A 15,825-nucleotide genomic window follows, 5' to 3' on the forward strand; every position below is an offset into this window, starting at 1 on the left:
AAGGATTTATGTTTAAGATGCAGCTCTGCTGGGGTCATGCACTAGTAGGAATGGAAGAGGCTTGTTATAAAACACCTATTTTAACTTCAAACATACGGAGTCAAATTCAGAGCTACCATCACCGCCAACTGGCTACTTGTCCTTGTATTTCCTTTGTAACCCACAAGGCGTCAGGTTTATGGAAAGCTGAGGAGGTATTTTCAATTCTCTCGCTTTTCTAAACACTGACCTTGTCCCAGCCCGTGACAGCAATGCTCTCGCCCATCCCTCCGGAGCAGCGTGATTCTGTCCCAGAGTCTATGATCCATATAGGCATTTGCATCAAATGGTGGAGGAAATAGTGCAGTTCAGGCACTTGACAGCAATCCCGTCACAAAGGTTCACCCCTCATGCACCATGCCATATGGCTCTGCAGGCAAAGCACAGCATGCGTGGCCTTACAGATAAGGAATTAAATGAGGCGTGCAGTCCAGGAACCACCACTGTTTGCTCCTGTTTTCTCATAGTCACAGCCCAGTGCCTGAACGTCTCCACCACCTGAGGAACGCAGAGCAATTGCACCACCACAGCCACTCTGCCGTCCCCAGGGACTTGTTCTTCTCCTGTACAGAAAGGCGAGTTCAGAAATTAAATGGGCTGGATCAAAGGAATAAGTCAACACACAAAATCCCCACCTTTCAGATCTCATTCTCTGCTGGACATGAAGTCGAGGAGAAAGATCTTTTCTCTTTCCATTGTTTCCTCTGATGTCAAAAACACATTTTACCCTGGCCTTGCAGTGGGTTGCACTTAGACCTCATTATAATTGAGCATGGATGATTGATTCAGGTTGCAGACAGTAATCAGTCCTTTTCTATCAATAGCTTTGTCATCGCTGTTTTCAAAATCACACACTTCTTCCTACTATTAAACACTGTTAAGTTATGTATTCTTCGGAAGTGAAAATTTTAAAAAGAAATACAAATAATGATTTCAAACACAAGTAATGATTTTAGGTTTAAAGGCAACACTGATGATGAAATAGTCCTGGAAACCTTCCACTGCATGGGATTACCTTAGAATTTCTACAAGAAAAAAAACAACAAAGCATCAGAATAAGAATGAATAATACTGCTCACATCCCTGTGGATGTTACACACTTTAAAATGTGTTTTGTAAAGGCTTGAAGAAACACCAGAGAGTTGCATCAGGGATAACAATGATCAGTCTAAACTGATATTTATATATATAAAATATAATATTATATATATTATAATAATATTCTATTATTTTACATATATATCTAAAATATTTGGGCAGATTCCCAGCTGATGTATACTGTCATAGCTGCAGTGCACGAGGCAGCTGTAACAATTACATTAGCTGATTCTCTACTTGCCTCTACCAACTGATGTCTTTTAGTCCCTTTGTTCCTTTAGCCTTTAAAGTAAGAAATTTCTCAGTCAGTTTTGCATTTGCAATCCTTTTTCCAGAATTAAGACTCAAACCCCATGCATTTAAGTACGTTAAAATCAATCTGTATGTTTTGTCCAGCAATTGTAATCAATTCCATCATTTTTTAACTCTAATCGCAAATGCTGTTAAAGTTAGGATCTAGTCTGTCCGAGCAGTGCAGTGTTAAGAGATTCTTAGTGTGACTTTTAATCTCCAGAAGAAAAAAAAAAATCTGAACTCTTCGCCACAATGATGTTGTTTTGTATTGTATTGTTTTCTTTTGTTTTCGGTGTGTGGTGACAGCCAAGAGTGACATAAAAAAGGCACCTTAACTAGCAGATCTGCTTCCTGTGTGTCTTTGAGTCATATTCTCCAACTCTACTGGCAAAAACAAGTTTTTACAACCGTTAGCACTGCAGCCAGTACAGCTCAAAGCACGAGCTGCAGCCTATCCTGGGTAACATACAAGCACTGTCATCTAAGTCCCACTTACAAAATCACTGTCACTATCACTAGCGATAGCACAAGAACCAGAAAGTACGATTTGATTATCAGACTGCTTTCTGAGTTTCCTGGGCCTTTAGATAGATAGGAAAAAAATCACTTTCTGATTTGTGAATGTGGCTTAAGTAGTACCTGACAATATGCAGAATATTTATAGAGAACAAAGAAATAGGAAACCCATGCAATCAGTTTTTTGAATATGGCCCAATTTCTAAGAAGAAAATGAATACACTTTGAAATGAACTCTTCTGTTTAAATGGGAGAGACAAAATACAGCAACAATGAAATATAAAAGTAGCTGCTATGCAGTTTGTCATTCCCTGTGCAAGTTTTGCTACACAGAAAAACCAGCACTCATCAATGTTGCCATTTATTGGCAATGAAACAGCAAAATCAGCTGTTGTTCTTTTGGTGATCTGAAGCATTTCTTCAAAAGTTCTTATCAAAATCACTTCACCAATCAGAAATGTGTCAGTCCTTCCCCAAAACTTCCCTTCCCCCTGACTCTTTCCCCAGCCCCTTTTAATTAGGCCTGTGAGTATTAAATGTGGACTTTATTGAGGGTGCCAGCAGAACTCCTATTGTATCAACAGGCTTAGGATTTTCACCTAACTAGCCACCATTGTATAGTTCAGATTTTATCTGAGTGACTACTGCTTCCACGGAACGGCAACGCAAGTACGTGTAACACAAGGCTTAGCTTAGTTTAATACCTCTTCATGCCTATGCACAGAACTTACACAGATCTCAGTTTTGCCAAAGATCAGGACAGGGAAACCTGTAGCTGCAAAGAGCATTTCTGAGCTCAACATTCTGCTCACACTGCGAATCGCTGCCCAGCTCCAACGCCTGCACTTCAGCCTTCTCACGCTGGCTGGAGTGCCCACGCGTGCAGGGTGAGAGCGTCAGTCTGGTTAACAACCCAAGTAAACCTCTGCCTATTTTTTAGCCTTTCTCTGACTCTGTCATAAGTCACTTGCAATTTTTTACATGCACATTGTAAATACCATATTCTACTGGCAACCAAAAAGAAAAAGATGAAGCAGCACCCCCGTAGCAAAAGCAGAGAGTCAGGAAATCTGGATACTTTTCCTGGCTTTGCTTCTGACTTTGTGGCTGACCTTGGCAAGCCACACAGAGGCAAATCCCACTGCCTTCTCTGTGCAAAGCGTCCTGCCGGCTGCCCAAAGAGACCGTCTCCGCTACAAGGATGTATGGCCTGAGCATATATGCACACAGACATGCATGTCTGCACAGAAATACAGATCATTTGCACAGGAGGCAAGTATTCAAAATTGCTGTCGTTGACACAGAGCAAGGCGTTAGCTTAACTTGAGAGCAAGAAAGGAAGGTAAGACGCCATGTAAATCTTCTCCTTCTGCAGGCCAGGTGGTGTGGAGCATTTTGTAGTTGTGATCATGAAGCAACAGATAAGCAACTTATTTACTGGGTAGTGTTCAAGGGCTATCTTTGCTCGCTCGTGTCTGTAGAAGCGAGGAAAATATTACCTGCATTGTAGGATGGATTTAATGGCTAAGCTGGTAAATATTTATGAGACATAAAGTTTGTCAGATAAACTATACTTTCAAAAGACAAAATGTTATCACTAGGCTGCCAGATCCCCAAAGATGCCAAGTTTCTACAAATCCCACCAGATGTAGAGTTTTGTGGGGTTTTTTTTCTACAGAGGTTCATATTTTCTCTGTAAAAAACAAAAATAGATTTGTTTCTAAACCACCTACATACAGATTATACATGAGTTACCACTCTCTCTCATTTTTAATGCATAATTAGATCTACTCAAGACTATACAGAGATCTTCTTTGTACCCTTAAAAGTGATTGTGCAGAGTAACTACAGGATATACGAAGCGTGTTTTGACAGTCCAGGCTTCCACCTCCCTCCACCAAATGAGCCAAGCACCAAGCTGCTATGAAAACCCACGGCTGTAACACCGCATGGGCGCCTGACCGCACCAGGCAACATCTGCTAACACCAGCCTCAGACACCCCCCCAGGTGCGAGCTCCCTGCTTTACTACACACCATCTTCTGGGCTGGCGAAATCCAAGAAAAGAGGGAAGATTTAAACTAGATATAAAGAATGAGTGTGGTGAAACACTGGCACAGGTTGCCCAGACAGGTGGTAGATGCCCCATCCCTGGAAACATTCAAGGTCAGGTTGGACAGGACTTCGAGCAACTTGATCTAGTTGAAGATGTCCCTGCTCATTGCAGGGGACTTGGACTAGATGACCTTTAAAAGTCCCTTCCAACGCAAACTATCCTATGATTCTATGAAAAGGGAGGCCATGCTTTGGGAGAAGACTTGAGGACCAAACCATGAACACGGCTATGCAGCCCGGGTGTTTCTGGAGGACACATGTCCCTGCTCCTGGCTGTGAGCAGGCAGCAGGGTCTGTCCCCGCGTCCCTTCTCCGGCTGAGGACTGGCCCCCCAAGGAGGAGATGCTGCCATTTCTCCCACCACCCTCCGCTCCTTCACCCCCTCTGCCCCACGCTGCTCCCCAACACCTCAGGTCCCCGCCCCGCCCCACACCGGTTCTCCCCTCAGGCCCGGCCCCGGACGCACCGGCGGTCCCGCCGCTCCCCGAGGGCCTGTTGAGGAGAATCCCCCTCTCCAGGCCGCGCCGCCCCGGGGGGCGAACCGCTCCCACTGGCCGACGCCCGGAAGAGGAGGGGGGGGAATCACCCCACGAGGAAGGGCCGGGCCCGGCCCCGCTCGCCGCCGCCGGGCCCCCGCCCCGCCCCGCCGCGGCCCTAGCAACAAGCCGCCGGCGCCGGCCTCCCCGGCGCGGCCGGGCGGGGGGCGGGCCCTTCCGGTTCATGTCGGAGCTGGGCTCCGCGCGGAGGAAGCCGGGCGGCCATCTTGGCTCGTCCGGTAACGGCGGAGGGGCGAGTGTTAGGCGGGCGGGCAGAGGCGGGCCATTATGCGAGCGGCGGCCCGGTGAAGCGGGGCCGAGGCGGGGGAAGGAGAGGGGAGCCCCCCTCGGCAGCGGGCCCGCGCTAACCGCCGTGCCCCGGCTTGCGGCGGAGAGTGGCCGGCGAGAGGAGCCGGGCTGCGCCCCGCTGCCGCCTCCTCCCCGCCCGCCCTGCGTTCCCCCCCTCCCCTCCCCCTATCCCGGAGTCGCTGCCTCGCCGCCTCCCTTCCCCCGGCTCCATCCCTCCCCGCTTGATGAGGCGCCCCGCTCCCCGCTGCTGACCCCCGCGGAGTCCGGCCTGGCCGTAGGATGAGCCCGGAGGACTCGGAGGGGGCGAGGCGGCTCCGCTCCCTGAGGGGGATCTAGCTCGGGCGTGGGGCGCCGCCGGAGGGTGGGGGGCACCGAGGCGACGCCGCCCCCCCGCCAGCCCACCTGGTCCTTCATGGTGGCTCCCTGCGACCACCATCTCCGAGCAGACGGGGGCCGGTGTGTGTGTGTGTGTGCGCGCCGCCGTCGCGGGCAGCGCGGCCGCCCGAGGGAAGTAAAATGTCCACTCGGACTCCATTGCCCACGGTGAACGAGCGCGACACCGAGAACGTGAGTACCGCCGGCCGCGGGGGGGGACCGGCCCCAGCACCCTCCCCCGGCCCCGCCGCCTCTGGGGGTCACCGGGCGCCGGCCAGCCGGGGGAAGGGGCGGGGGGGGGGGGACATCGCCCTGCTGTCACTAACCTCTTACGGCTTGCACTGTTCCCGAATTACGGATTTATTTTAAATTAATTATTTTTTTAACTCCCCACCCACCCGCCCTGCACGGTTTCCCTATTATTGGCGGGCATTCCTCCCCCAGACCCGGTGTCCCCCTCTCTAACGCTTTATTCCAGTGTCTCTCGGTGGCGGGGATGGGGTTTGTCGTGGTGGTAGCGGGGGAGAGAAGATCGGCGGTGGGCAGGGGGTTGGTCTCCTGGTGGGTTGCTGTATTCTCCTAATATGCCAACTTACTGCTAAAAGCAGTGGAATAAACCTCTAGTAAACAGATGGGAATAATTCAGCTTTGGTAGGGGTGGGCTAGGTGACCTAGATAATAGGCCTCTTCCCTGCTTAATTTGCAGGGTTCTCTTTGATAATGACGCTGTTAGACTAGTCACCTGTTCAGATGACATTAAAAGGGTTTCTTTATTGGAATTATCTTACAGATAAGGGAGCCTGTTCCTTCCCCCCTCCCCCCCTTCTTTTTTTCCTTAACAAAGCCAGGGTTTAGGACATTTTATTTACAAGATTGAGTCAAAGACTGTATTAACAATCACACAGGTCGTATGCTAAAGGAAGAAAGAAAAAAAAAAAAAGTAGTCCCACCACAAGGGCAGATAGCCACAAACGAAGCTCAGCAGGAGACTCCCTTTCTGCAGATAGGAGCTGTATTTCTTTTAGGTTAAAACTTACTTGATCCCGGTGTATCCTGTCTAACTATTTTTCTGCATAGGCTCGGATACATCCCCAAATGATAAACAGAAGGGAGTTGTCAGTCACTGTAGTCTAAAATGAGTCGATCAGTGAACTTTGTATTCAGCTTTCTGTAAAGGCTATCTGATATTCTTTAGGAGACAGACGCTAAGCTTGACAGAGGAGGCTTTTTTTGCGAGGACTGCTTGTGTTTTGAACTGGCATAAAAAGTGGAAACTTTGGTTAAGGATCAGGAAGAACTGTTGGATTGTTCTAGACCATAAATAGTCCAAGAAATGTGATGGTAGCCCCATTGTTTAAAACAAGACCAGACAAAGTGTCAGAAAACATGCTGCATGGAACAATTACTGCATTACTAGGGATTTAGATTTTATTGACATAATAGGCACTTTTGACTTCTCTGATCTTTATTTGTTTTAGCGCTAGATGCAACCTGCAGGCTAAGGGCTGTATTGAGCAAAAAGCCAAGTAAGCATATTTGGTTGTAAAATCTCAATGAGCTTCCTGCCTTCTGGAAGAAAATAATTAAAATATTATGCGGCCCTTCCTATGCCATGGGGAGAGTTGAAGTTGTAGCATACTCTACAAAATACTATACAAAGCTTATTTGTATAATTGTTTTAGTCTATAAGCAAACCTGACAGAGGTTTTCAAGCTCTACATATATGTGTGGAGGCCACCCAGTATATCATTTTAGGAAGTGTTCAGATCAGGTTCTCTAATGTAGTTAATTCAAACTCTGCTATGGATAACTTAATGGTGGGAAGACTTAAAATGTGCTTGAGGAAGTACATTATTCACAAGCTGTGTGTTCTAGCACTTGAAGTTAGATTTTTACATGTCTTCCACTTAAGGCACCTTGTTCACACTTCAAAATATTGGTCTAACACTTCTCGTTCTTTAGTAATCTTAATAATTTAACATACGGGGATTGTCTTGCTTGCAGATTAATTGCCTTAGGTTTAGATTAAGGCATATCTTTCAGATGCTGTAATCTGGGCTGGTGACCACAGAAATACCTGTAGGTAGTGATACTGACAGGGAGACAAATCCATTGAACTAACCTCCTTGTACAGTACCGTGTTCCTCAAGAAGCTGCCTCATGTTCTGGCCATCAGCTATCTAGAAATTCACCAGAAACCCTTGCTTAAAACTAAATTTAAATCTGACATTTAGTTTGTCTGAATTACCCCTACAGCTGTGAGTGCCAGGTCTCTTTTTTAATAGCAAATGTGACAATTTTGATACTTCAGCTAACTGTTCTTCCACCCCAACGCTGGCTGTATTGTGTTGGCAGGTAAATTGAGCTCTTGATTCTCTTTCACGTAAGAGAAGTCTTAATTAGTTAATATTTGTAGGACTCTTTGAAGCTCGAGTGGGAAGAGGCTTAAGAGATGCCAAAGTATTCAGCCAGCCTTTAGGCCATGGTTGTGGACCCACTTAATGCCTTCTTTCTACTTGGAAGGTTACCACTGCTGACAAAGGCTTGGCTGGTGTTGAATCTGGTTGAAGCGTGCTGATCGTAGCTTACCCATGCCTATACTTGCAGTTTTGAAAATGAAGTTAGCCTCCAGAATGACGGTGAGCGTAAATTATCATTGTCTGTTCTTGCAGTTAACCACGTTCAGTGCTTGGCAACTCCTGTTGAATAGACAAGGTCTAATTGTCAGTGCTCAGTTGTTTTTTTTTTTTTTTTTTTTAAGGCAGTGTATACCACTTCTTACCGAGACACTTCATGCATGTACTGCTGAAGTGGAAATACCGTCACAGTAACTTTCCCCAAAAGCCAGTCACAGCTATCAAGCCTTTAGTGCCTTTGAGATTAAAGAATTTGGCTCCGAGTCACCTGGTTTTGAGAGGAAAGGCATCCCAGATGATCTGTGATCACAGGAACTTCACACTTGAACAGTTGGAAGCTGGCTGTTGGCCTGCAACGAGCTGGCTTCTTACCACAAAGGTAGAGCAGCTCCTTGCTGGCCATGTCTTGTGTGGCAATGGCTGCCAGCTGCTTAGGGGACAGAAGTGAAGGAGGGGATCGGATCTTTTCTGTCTTCTTCAGAATTATCTCCTGCATGTGGGAGAAAAAGCAAGAGAGGCAGCAGAGACCTCCTTCATCCAAATCTGGGAGACAAGGTAGACACAGACGAAGGACCTGTAGGTCACGGAAGAATAAGTAAACTTGTTTTACTAGTGACGAGGAGGAAGGGAAAGGAGATAGAGGAGGAAAGAGTATGGAAACACAATGTGAAGGAAGGTAGATGGTGGAAAACAAAGAGGAGGCATAGAGGAATGTGCATATGGCAGGATGGAGGACAAGCGACAAAGAAATAGGAGCAGAAGAAACAAGATTGTAGAGAGTAGGACAAATATTTGTTAAAAAAAAATTCCCAAAGAGTGGCAAGGTGGTAGGGAACTAGATAGAAACAAGGAAATACAGGGGGTATGGAGGTTGGTGTTTTTTTTTTTTTTTTAAGGAACATGAAATAGAAAAGAAAAATCATAGACTAGTTTAATTTGAACCTCTGTCGGTTGCACAGCTGTGTTTCTGGGGGAAAAAGGTAACTGTTTTGGATGTGTTGGTAATGCAGGCCAATTTGAATTAAAAAAATACAAGTAATTTGAGGAAAAGCGAGACTAAAATGTACTCTTATCTCCATGACTGTGCCTAATGTGAAAAATTTGCTATTGAAAAGTGCCAGTGTGATGGCAACTGTGCTTGTACAAGCCTTTACAAAAGGATTCTGTGCAGCAAAAGTATCTAATTTAATTTTTTTTTATTTAAGATGGTTTAGTAACGGCAGGGTTAGAATCAAAAATTTGTTTTTAAGATATTGTGAAGGTTAGTGCAGTACCTCTTGATTTATTACCAATCAGCTATGAAATGCATTAGAACATTTGCAGACAATATGCAAGCTCACATTATTCTATATATTATTTATCAGTCTTCTCCTATTACAAATAGATCTGTAATCGGAATGCTTTCTTCCGTAGCGTGAAACCCTGTTTTGTTTTGTTTTTTTAAAATAAGGGGATGAGGAGGAAAGCGTGCCTGTGGCCAAGAGTTCTGGTAGATTTTCTTCTACGTGGACCATTTATGTTTTTCCATATTTTTCACCAGTTGTCATAAATGGTCTGGTTTGAAATAAATTAGGTGAAGGTGGCAAAATAACTAGAAATAAACTATGTTTTAGGAGTTCACCTGGGATGTATTTTTTTAATTCCAGATTTTCACAGAGCAGGAAAATGCTTTTTGTGCATTTTTTTTACTGCCTGGGATGCCTGATAGGTCCAGTACTGTGTTTGTACTCAAAAAATACCCGATTAGGTTGTGTGGCATTGCGAGTCAGCCACTGACTGTTAGTATTTTCACATCTTGAAGTGAGAGGTTTCATTCTTCAGCTCTGCCAAACAGCCTGTGCCGTGTCGTTTAATCATTTCGGTTTCACTGTCAGCTCCAACTGATAGGAGGCTGCTGGGGGCGTCAGCCTTGGCTGCCTCTCCCCACCTGTGGTTTGTGCCGGCACTAATTACTGCGGGGCTGTACGACGAGTCTGCTCAGCGCTCTGACCTGACTCAAATGAATCCTTAAGAAAAGTGGGTTTATCCCTGTTCTGCGTTTCTGCAAATACTGCCACAGAGGAGGGGATGGGAATATCCAGTTCAGGTGGGAAAGGATAGAAATGCTTCTTACTATTTTGGGTTTGGTTTGATTTAAGCCAGTCATAGCACCCTAGGGCTAAGGCAACTTGAGTTATGCCACAACTACAAAGAGAGATGTATAACTGCAGTGGTGTACCTTTCACAAATTGTAGTGGTCTGCTCCTGGAAGCCAACTTCTTTTTTTCCTTTTTTTATGTTATTTCAGTAACTCAGAAAAATTAAGCTACAGGACCTTACTCCAGAAGTTGTTAAAAAGTCAGACGTAGTTCATCTATTTTATGAGCACCACTGAACGTGACTTAAATTGTGGCCTTAGAAATAGCAGTCTGAAAAAAAGAACACAACTACAGAAAATATTGAAAGAAAATAATCAAGAGGAAATATGGGGTTTAATACACTAAACTTCATAGACTTCTTCCTAGGTTTTCTTACCTGGTTGATTCTCCATTTTAATTCTAGTCAAAAGACATGCTCGCATTGATGTAAGCGGACAGTTCCTGTTGACTACATGTCTCAGGTGACTCAAGTCAAAGGAATTCTGAGAGTGGAGGCATTTGTCTCTCCAGATCTCCATTTCAGATGATATATAAGTAGCATGTGTCTGCAACTTCCTCCTCTTCTCAGGCAAGTAATGCTGCCTTATGGATGTCAGCCAGATCAAAAATGGAGGTCACTTTTTTTTTTTAGGCTCATGGCATATCAAGGTTGGCTCTGCTTAGTGTGGAGATCGTTTGCCACTGAAAATCTTTAGAATGCATGATGAATAGATGCTCACTGCTCTTAAAACACAAACCTGAAAGGTACTGAGTACACCTGTGCTAACACTCCAGTCAGTCTCCTGGATGAAACCCTTGGCTCAAGAAGAATTCTTGGCCTGTAAAGCAGCAACTTGTTGAGCTCCGTGTGTGTATATATACATATAAACAAAAATTAACTTTCAAATAAAATTTGTTCCTGCAGGGTTAAAGCCTAAACAAAGTTTTCTATCTGCAAGCTCAATGTGGTCTTTGAAAACCAACTGTGAGGGTTTTTTTTTGTTTAGCATGTAATTACTGACAGCGATGATTCTGGAAACAACTTAGTTGGCAGTATTGTTGATGAAGAATAGAATATGGTTGGCTCTTCAGCTATTATTCCCCAGGCTGATGTCAATAAATATCCATTTTAATCAGCAGTAAAGAAACTGGCTGGAAAGATATGATGAATGTCAGATCTTGATAATGTGAAGCAACAAAAGAGCTTTTAAAAACTTTTTCTAACAGGCACCAGACTTATCTTTTTGATTATACAAGCAGTATTTCTTCACTGTTGTGTTGTTCAGTGCTAATCGTGGAATTACAGATTCACTCTCTTTCATATGCTGTGTAGAGTATGAACCAAATGATGTCAAATAAGTGGGCAGAGGCTGTGGTGGTTATATACATGGAAAGGACTCCTGAGCCAGACCCTGTATGCCCACGAAGGGGAGCATCCTTCCTTCGCTGAAGGATGTTAGTGCTTTGCTATTGGTGCTCTCCTGTTCTGATCTTCAGGGCAGTGGTGCAGTTGTCACTAGCTCTTCCCACCGCTGGTCTGTGGCCAGAATTATGAGCATGCTGCCTGTTAATCCTGTTTTTATCTTTATTTCACCCTCCTTGCTGAGGTTAGGGAGCATTAGGAATGTATGTCAAGAGGTATAGCCTGTGTGCGCTAAAGCCTGTATTTACTCTTCAGGATCTCCCTTTAAACTCGTTGTTTGACAAATATGACCTAATTAAACTAGCCACTCATTTTCCTGAAGTGTCATACCAGTTAAATAAAAATGAGTACTATGGTAGGCTGAGAATTGCGTGGTGAGTTCTTCACCTTTTGACAATGGAAGCATCCAAATTAGTGTTTTCTCTTTTATCAGCTATAGTGTGTTTCTAGAAGGTCTGTTTGTCTCCCTTGCTGAGTTCTGACCCTCTCAGTTGTTCCACCCGATCACAGCATCCATAACGGTAGGGCTGTACCACACATCAGTGAACAAATCTGCCTTCATGGATTGATAACTTCAGTGCCACATCGGATACCATTTTTCTTTGTAGGACAGCGTTTAAAATTTTATGAGATGGAAGCCATGACTGTTCACCCTTAAGAGTGATTATGTAGCAAGGTAGTCTAAAAACCGCCTTTTAATTATATGTGCTGAAACATCGGCACGGGCATACTGGGTCTGACAAAACCCACCTTGCTCTATGTCCTGATTTGTGCCCTGGTCAGTGGTAGGAGGCAAGTAAAATCAGGACAAGTACTGGATGTCTTCATCTGATGTCTTCCTATTTTATAATATAGGAAAATAATGTACTATTTTATAATATATCATGAGTTAGGGATTCCCAGAGCAGTAACTGGTATATAGACAATTGTGGTTGACTGTTTGCTGTGACACCTCTTGGTGCTTGCCAGAAATGTAAGTCTGTGTTTTGACTTTCCAGTAGAATTCCTTCGTCAGCAGTCGCAGGATGCCCTGCTGTGCTGTTTCACGGGTATATCCGCGCAATAAGATGCTACCTCTGTGAATATCCTTAGGGCTAACCTTTTTTCTCTTACGCTGAGAAGTACTCAGCAGTCTGTATGTTCTTAAAGATGTTAATGATGAATAGGAAATAAGATACAACACATTGTTAGGAAGGGCTGTGGTGAAATATGTCTTCACTTGTTTCACTTAAAATATTTCTGTGTTTTAAAAAAACTGTTTCCTGATAAGTTTTTCTGTAAATAAGAGTGCTGGTGGGGAGTGCACAGCCAGAAATGACCATGTATTTATATGTTGTGTGCCCAAGTTAGGGTAAGGAAGCAATTCAGTGTCTCAAATGTTCATAATTTCCTGGAATGTTTAGTTTATTAACATTTTATGGGTAGGCTTTAAGTACAATTTTTTCTTATTATAATTAAAAATGCAGAATCAAATGAGGCTATCATGATTCTTACTGGTCTGTCAGCTTTCCAAGAAATTCTATAATATAACTTCATAGTATTTCATACAAAGGTGAAGGTAACAGCTAAGGTAATAAACATTCCTAGAGACTTTTGTAAGATTACGTTTTATTAATTCATTTGGCTGATGGGAAGGTAGTTTTCGCTATTGTATAAAATAAATATTTTTTTAAAAATATGTTAATACCGTTTGTCTTCCCTGTTTTAGAAAGAAAGCTTCCTACTTACTGTAAATAAACATGGATTTTTGCAGGTCTTGGGCATTCTAATTTCTTAATGTTTTTCAGCTCTTCAAATGGATATCAGATCCTGTCTCTTCCAGATTTTTCTCAGCTGTTGGCACCTTCTTAAGCAGTCTAAGAACTTTGATACTAGTCATGCTCTGCCCTGTGTGTTTCTAATGCTCTGAATGTTGAGATATCTCTAATCATACAGATACTGGATAAAAGTTAACATCTACCAAAAAGATTTCCGTTATTGGCACCTTCATACTTCATTTGCTTTTTACTTTCTTTTCTTTTCTTTTTCTTTCTCTTCATGCTAATCATTATCTGGCTATGAAAGGATGTCGGCTCATCATTGGGGGAAGGCTTTTGCGAAAAGGTGGGTTTTGCATCGTGTTCCAAATATAGTTGGTCTTAGGCTCAGTCTCTCCCTCTCAGTAAGGTCTCTCACAAATGGAGATGTTCTACTCCATTTCCTGTGGGGTTGAGTAATACCAGGGTGGGGCTGGGGGGAGGCGGAGGAGGAGAATGCTGCTTTTTTTTTTTTTTTTTTAAATGAGAGAGGTTGTCTTGTTGGCTTGAAAATGGATAGTTTTTTAGAGCACCCTCCTTCTATGTGGAAAAACAAACGAACAAACAACCCTCTTTAAAGTATTTAAAAGATTTTGAAATGGAACCTGATGCATGCCAAGATACGGAAGAAAGTGCTGTCTTGTCATGAGTGGATTTCAGGAGACGTTTCTTTTAAGAGAGATGGTGACTCTGGCTAGCCTGAAGCCACGCAAAATATACAGTCTCCTTGCTTTAGTTCCCGATCTGCAGTATAATGGTCTTCCTTTGCGTGAAAACAGGTATTTTGGGAATCCCTCAGCCATGGTGAGTGTCATGAACAAGTGTTACCCTTACACAGAACGTGCTTCCAGGAGATACATACAGCTCACCTACCTCAATGAATGGAAAATGACTACAAATAAACACATGCTTGTTTTAAATTTTGTGTTTTTAAGACAAACCCTCTTTCTTACTGAAGCCATATAAATGCAGACCTAGGAAAGAAGCCTGAAACCGAACAGAATCTTTGGGGGTTAGGGGGTGAGGGAAGCAAAATCTGCGGAGTTGAGGGTCTGCTTGGGAAAAGAAAATGACCTGCATCTCAATGTAGAGCAGAGGATGCTATTGCTATTTCTCCAGGCTGAGACTGGAGCTGTTAATCTGTGATGATGGTTTTGTTGCATCAAGATAGCTGTTGAGGAAGCTGCCCTGTGAAGAAGCTGAGTACAGCCTAGTGCTATACAAGCCAATGCCTGACTTGAACTTTTCCTGCACCATCTATATTTTTGCTTTTTGCCTACACCGTTTAGCTTCTCATCTACCTATCATGGCTTCTTAAAAATTATTTGGATGGGAGAAACACTTTTACTCTATTTTGATTTTATGCTACCAAGCCTTCTTCTTTCTTCATCTCCATAAGCAAAAGAAAATCCATGTTGAAACTGGGAAGCTGTTTTCTGTAGTTTTTTAGAAAGTTTGTGTTCTGTTTGATACAATAATCTTGTATTTGACAGAGGAAGGACTTGCTGATAGATTTACTTACGTGAAGTGAAATAAAGTCCAAATGAGATGTACTTGCAAAGGGACAGATTTTTACAGAGCAAAACACAGCTACGAGCAAGTCAATTGAAGATAACTAAAATGCTTAGGAACACACAGCTTGATATTCAGAAACCACATCTGAAATAGGTCATTTTCTTGAAAAGAAATAATCTGGGTTAGGGTGGAAATGCAAACCTCCGTACAAGGAGATCGTGTTAAATTTATCAGCGCTGGTCCAAATAAGTTCACAGCTGTTAATTCCTCCCTTTAAGCGTAAAGCTAGAAAGCATGAAAAAAATGATAGGGCATAAGAAGCCATTCCTCAACAGAGGACAGTGAAGCTCTCAAGATAAATTTGCTGTGGTGGTTTACTATGTGGAATAGTATAATCTTTCTTTTACCTAACATTATTTATATATAGTAGGATATGAGTAAGATCAGTTCTGAATAGCCTGTGCACAGGTTCTCTGGTTTGGGAATACATGGTACCTGACGCCCACGTCTCAGCTGCCTCGTAAGCTGCCTCAGGTCTAATGTAGTTTATTAGTTCAGGCACAAAACAGCACAGATGCAGATACTCTGTTTTCAGTCTCATCTGTGTGGTTCACAGGCAACCTACTTGTTGAATGTGTCTGCTGGGGATCCTGAGCTAATAAGCCCTGCTCGCAGGTAGGCTGAAGCCAGTTTATGTTCCTGTGCCACGTGTGCCCAGGCACGAAAGGGCTATAGTCTAAATAGTTCTGATAGACTTCTTTTTCTGAGGTAGGTTATCAGCCCGGTGTAGTGCAATGTGAAGTAGTACAGCTGTATTCCTGGGATGCTGTACTTGAAGTAAAAGTGAGCCTTCTGATATATCCAAGAAATATTCTTGTGGCCCTGTACAGAACATCCCGGTTCCTGATTGCTGGGGGTAGCAATGTAGGAGGATGTTAACTTTTAGCATCAGCAGTTGCTGCTTTTTTCTAGCTGGTCTGAATAACTTGACACTTGAAGGTACCAAACGAGCTGACAGAGAAGTTCTCTGCATTGTGCGCTGCAGGGTTTGTTGGAA

At 43.6% G+C, this 15,825-nt stretch overlaps 1 protein-coding gene across 17 annotated transcripts in view; it reads left to right on the plus strand.

Moving 5' to 3' along the window:
* Positions 1-5,338: 5,338 nt before the first annotated feature.
* MARK3 (microtubule affinity regulating kinase 3) overlaps positions 5,339-15,825 on the plus strand; it is a 64,234-nt gene continuing 53,747 nt past the window's right edge. For 12 of the 17 annotated variants that reach the window (XM_063333224.1, XM_063333227.1, XM_063333225.1 and 9 more), the window contains exons 1-2: positions 5,339-5,473; positions 13,522-13,560. In XM_063333224.1, coding sequence (XP_063189294.1) covers positions 5,423-5,473; positions 13,522-13,560 — 90 coding nt within the window. In that variant the 5' untranslated portion in view covers positions 5,339-5,422. The remainder of the gene's footprint in view (positions 5,474-13,521; positions 13,561-15,825) is intronic. The other 5 variants (XM_063333226.1, XM_063333241.1, XM_063333240.1 and 2 more) reach the window with 2 other exon arrangements.

This window comes from Chroicocephalus ridibundus, chromosome 4 (assembly GCF_963924245.1).
Source record: "Chroicocephalus ridibundus chromosome 4, bChrRid1.1, whole genome shotgun sequence".
Taxonomy (NCBI): Eukaryota; Metazoa; Chordata; class Aves; order Charadriiformes; family Laridae; genus Chroicocephalus; species Chroicocephalus ridibundus.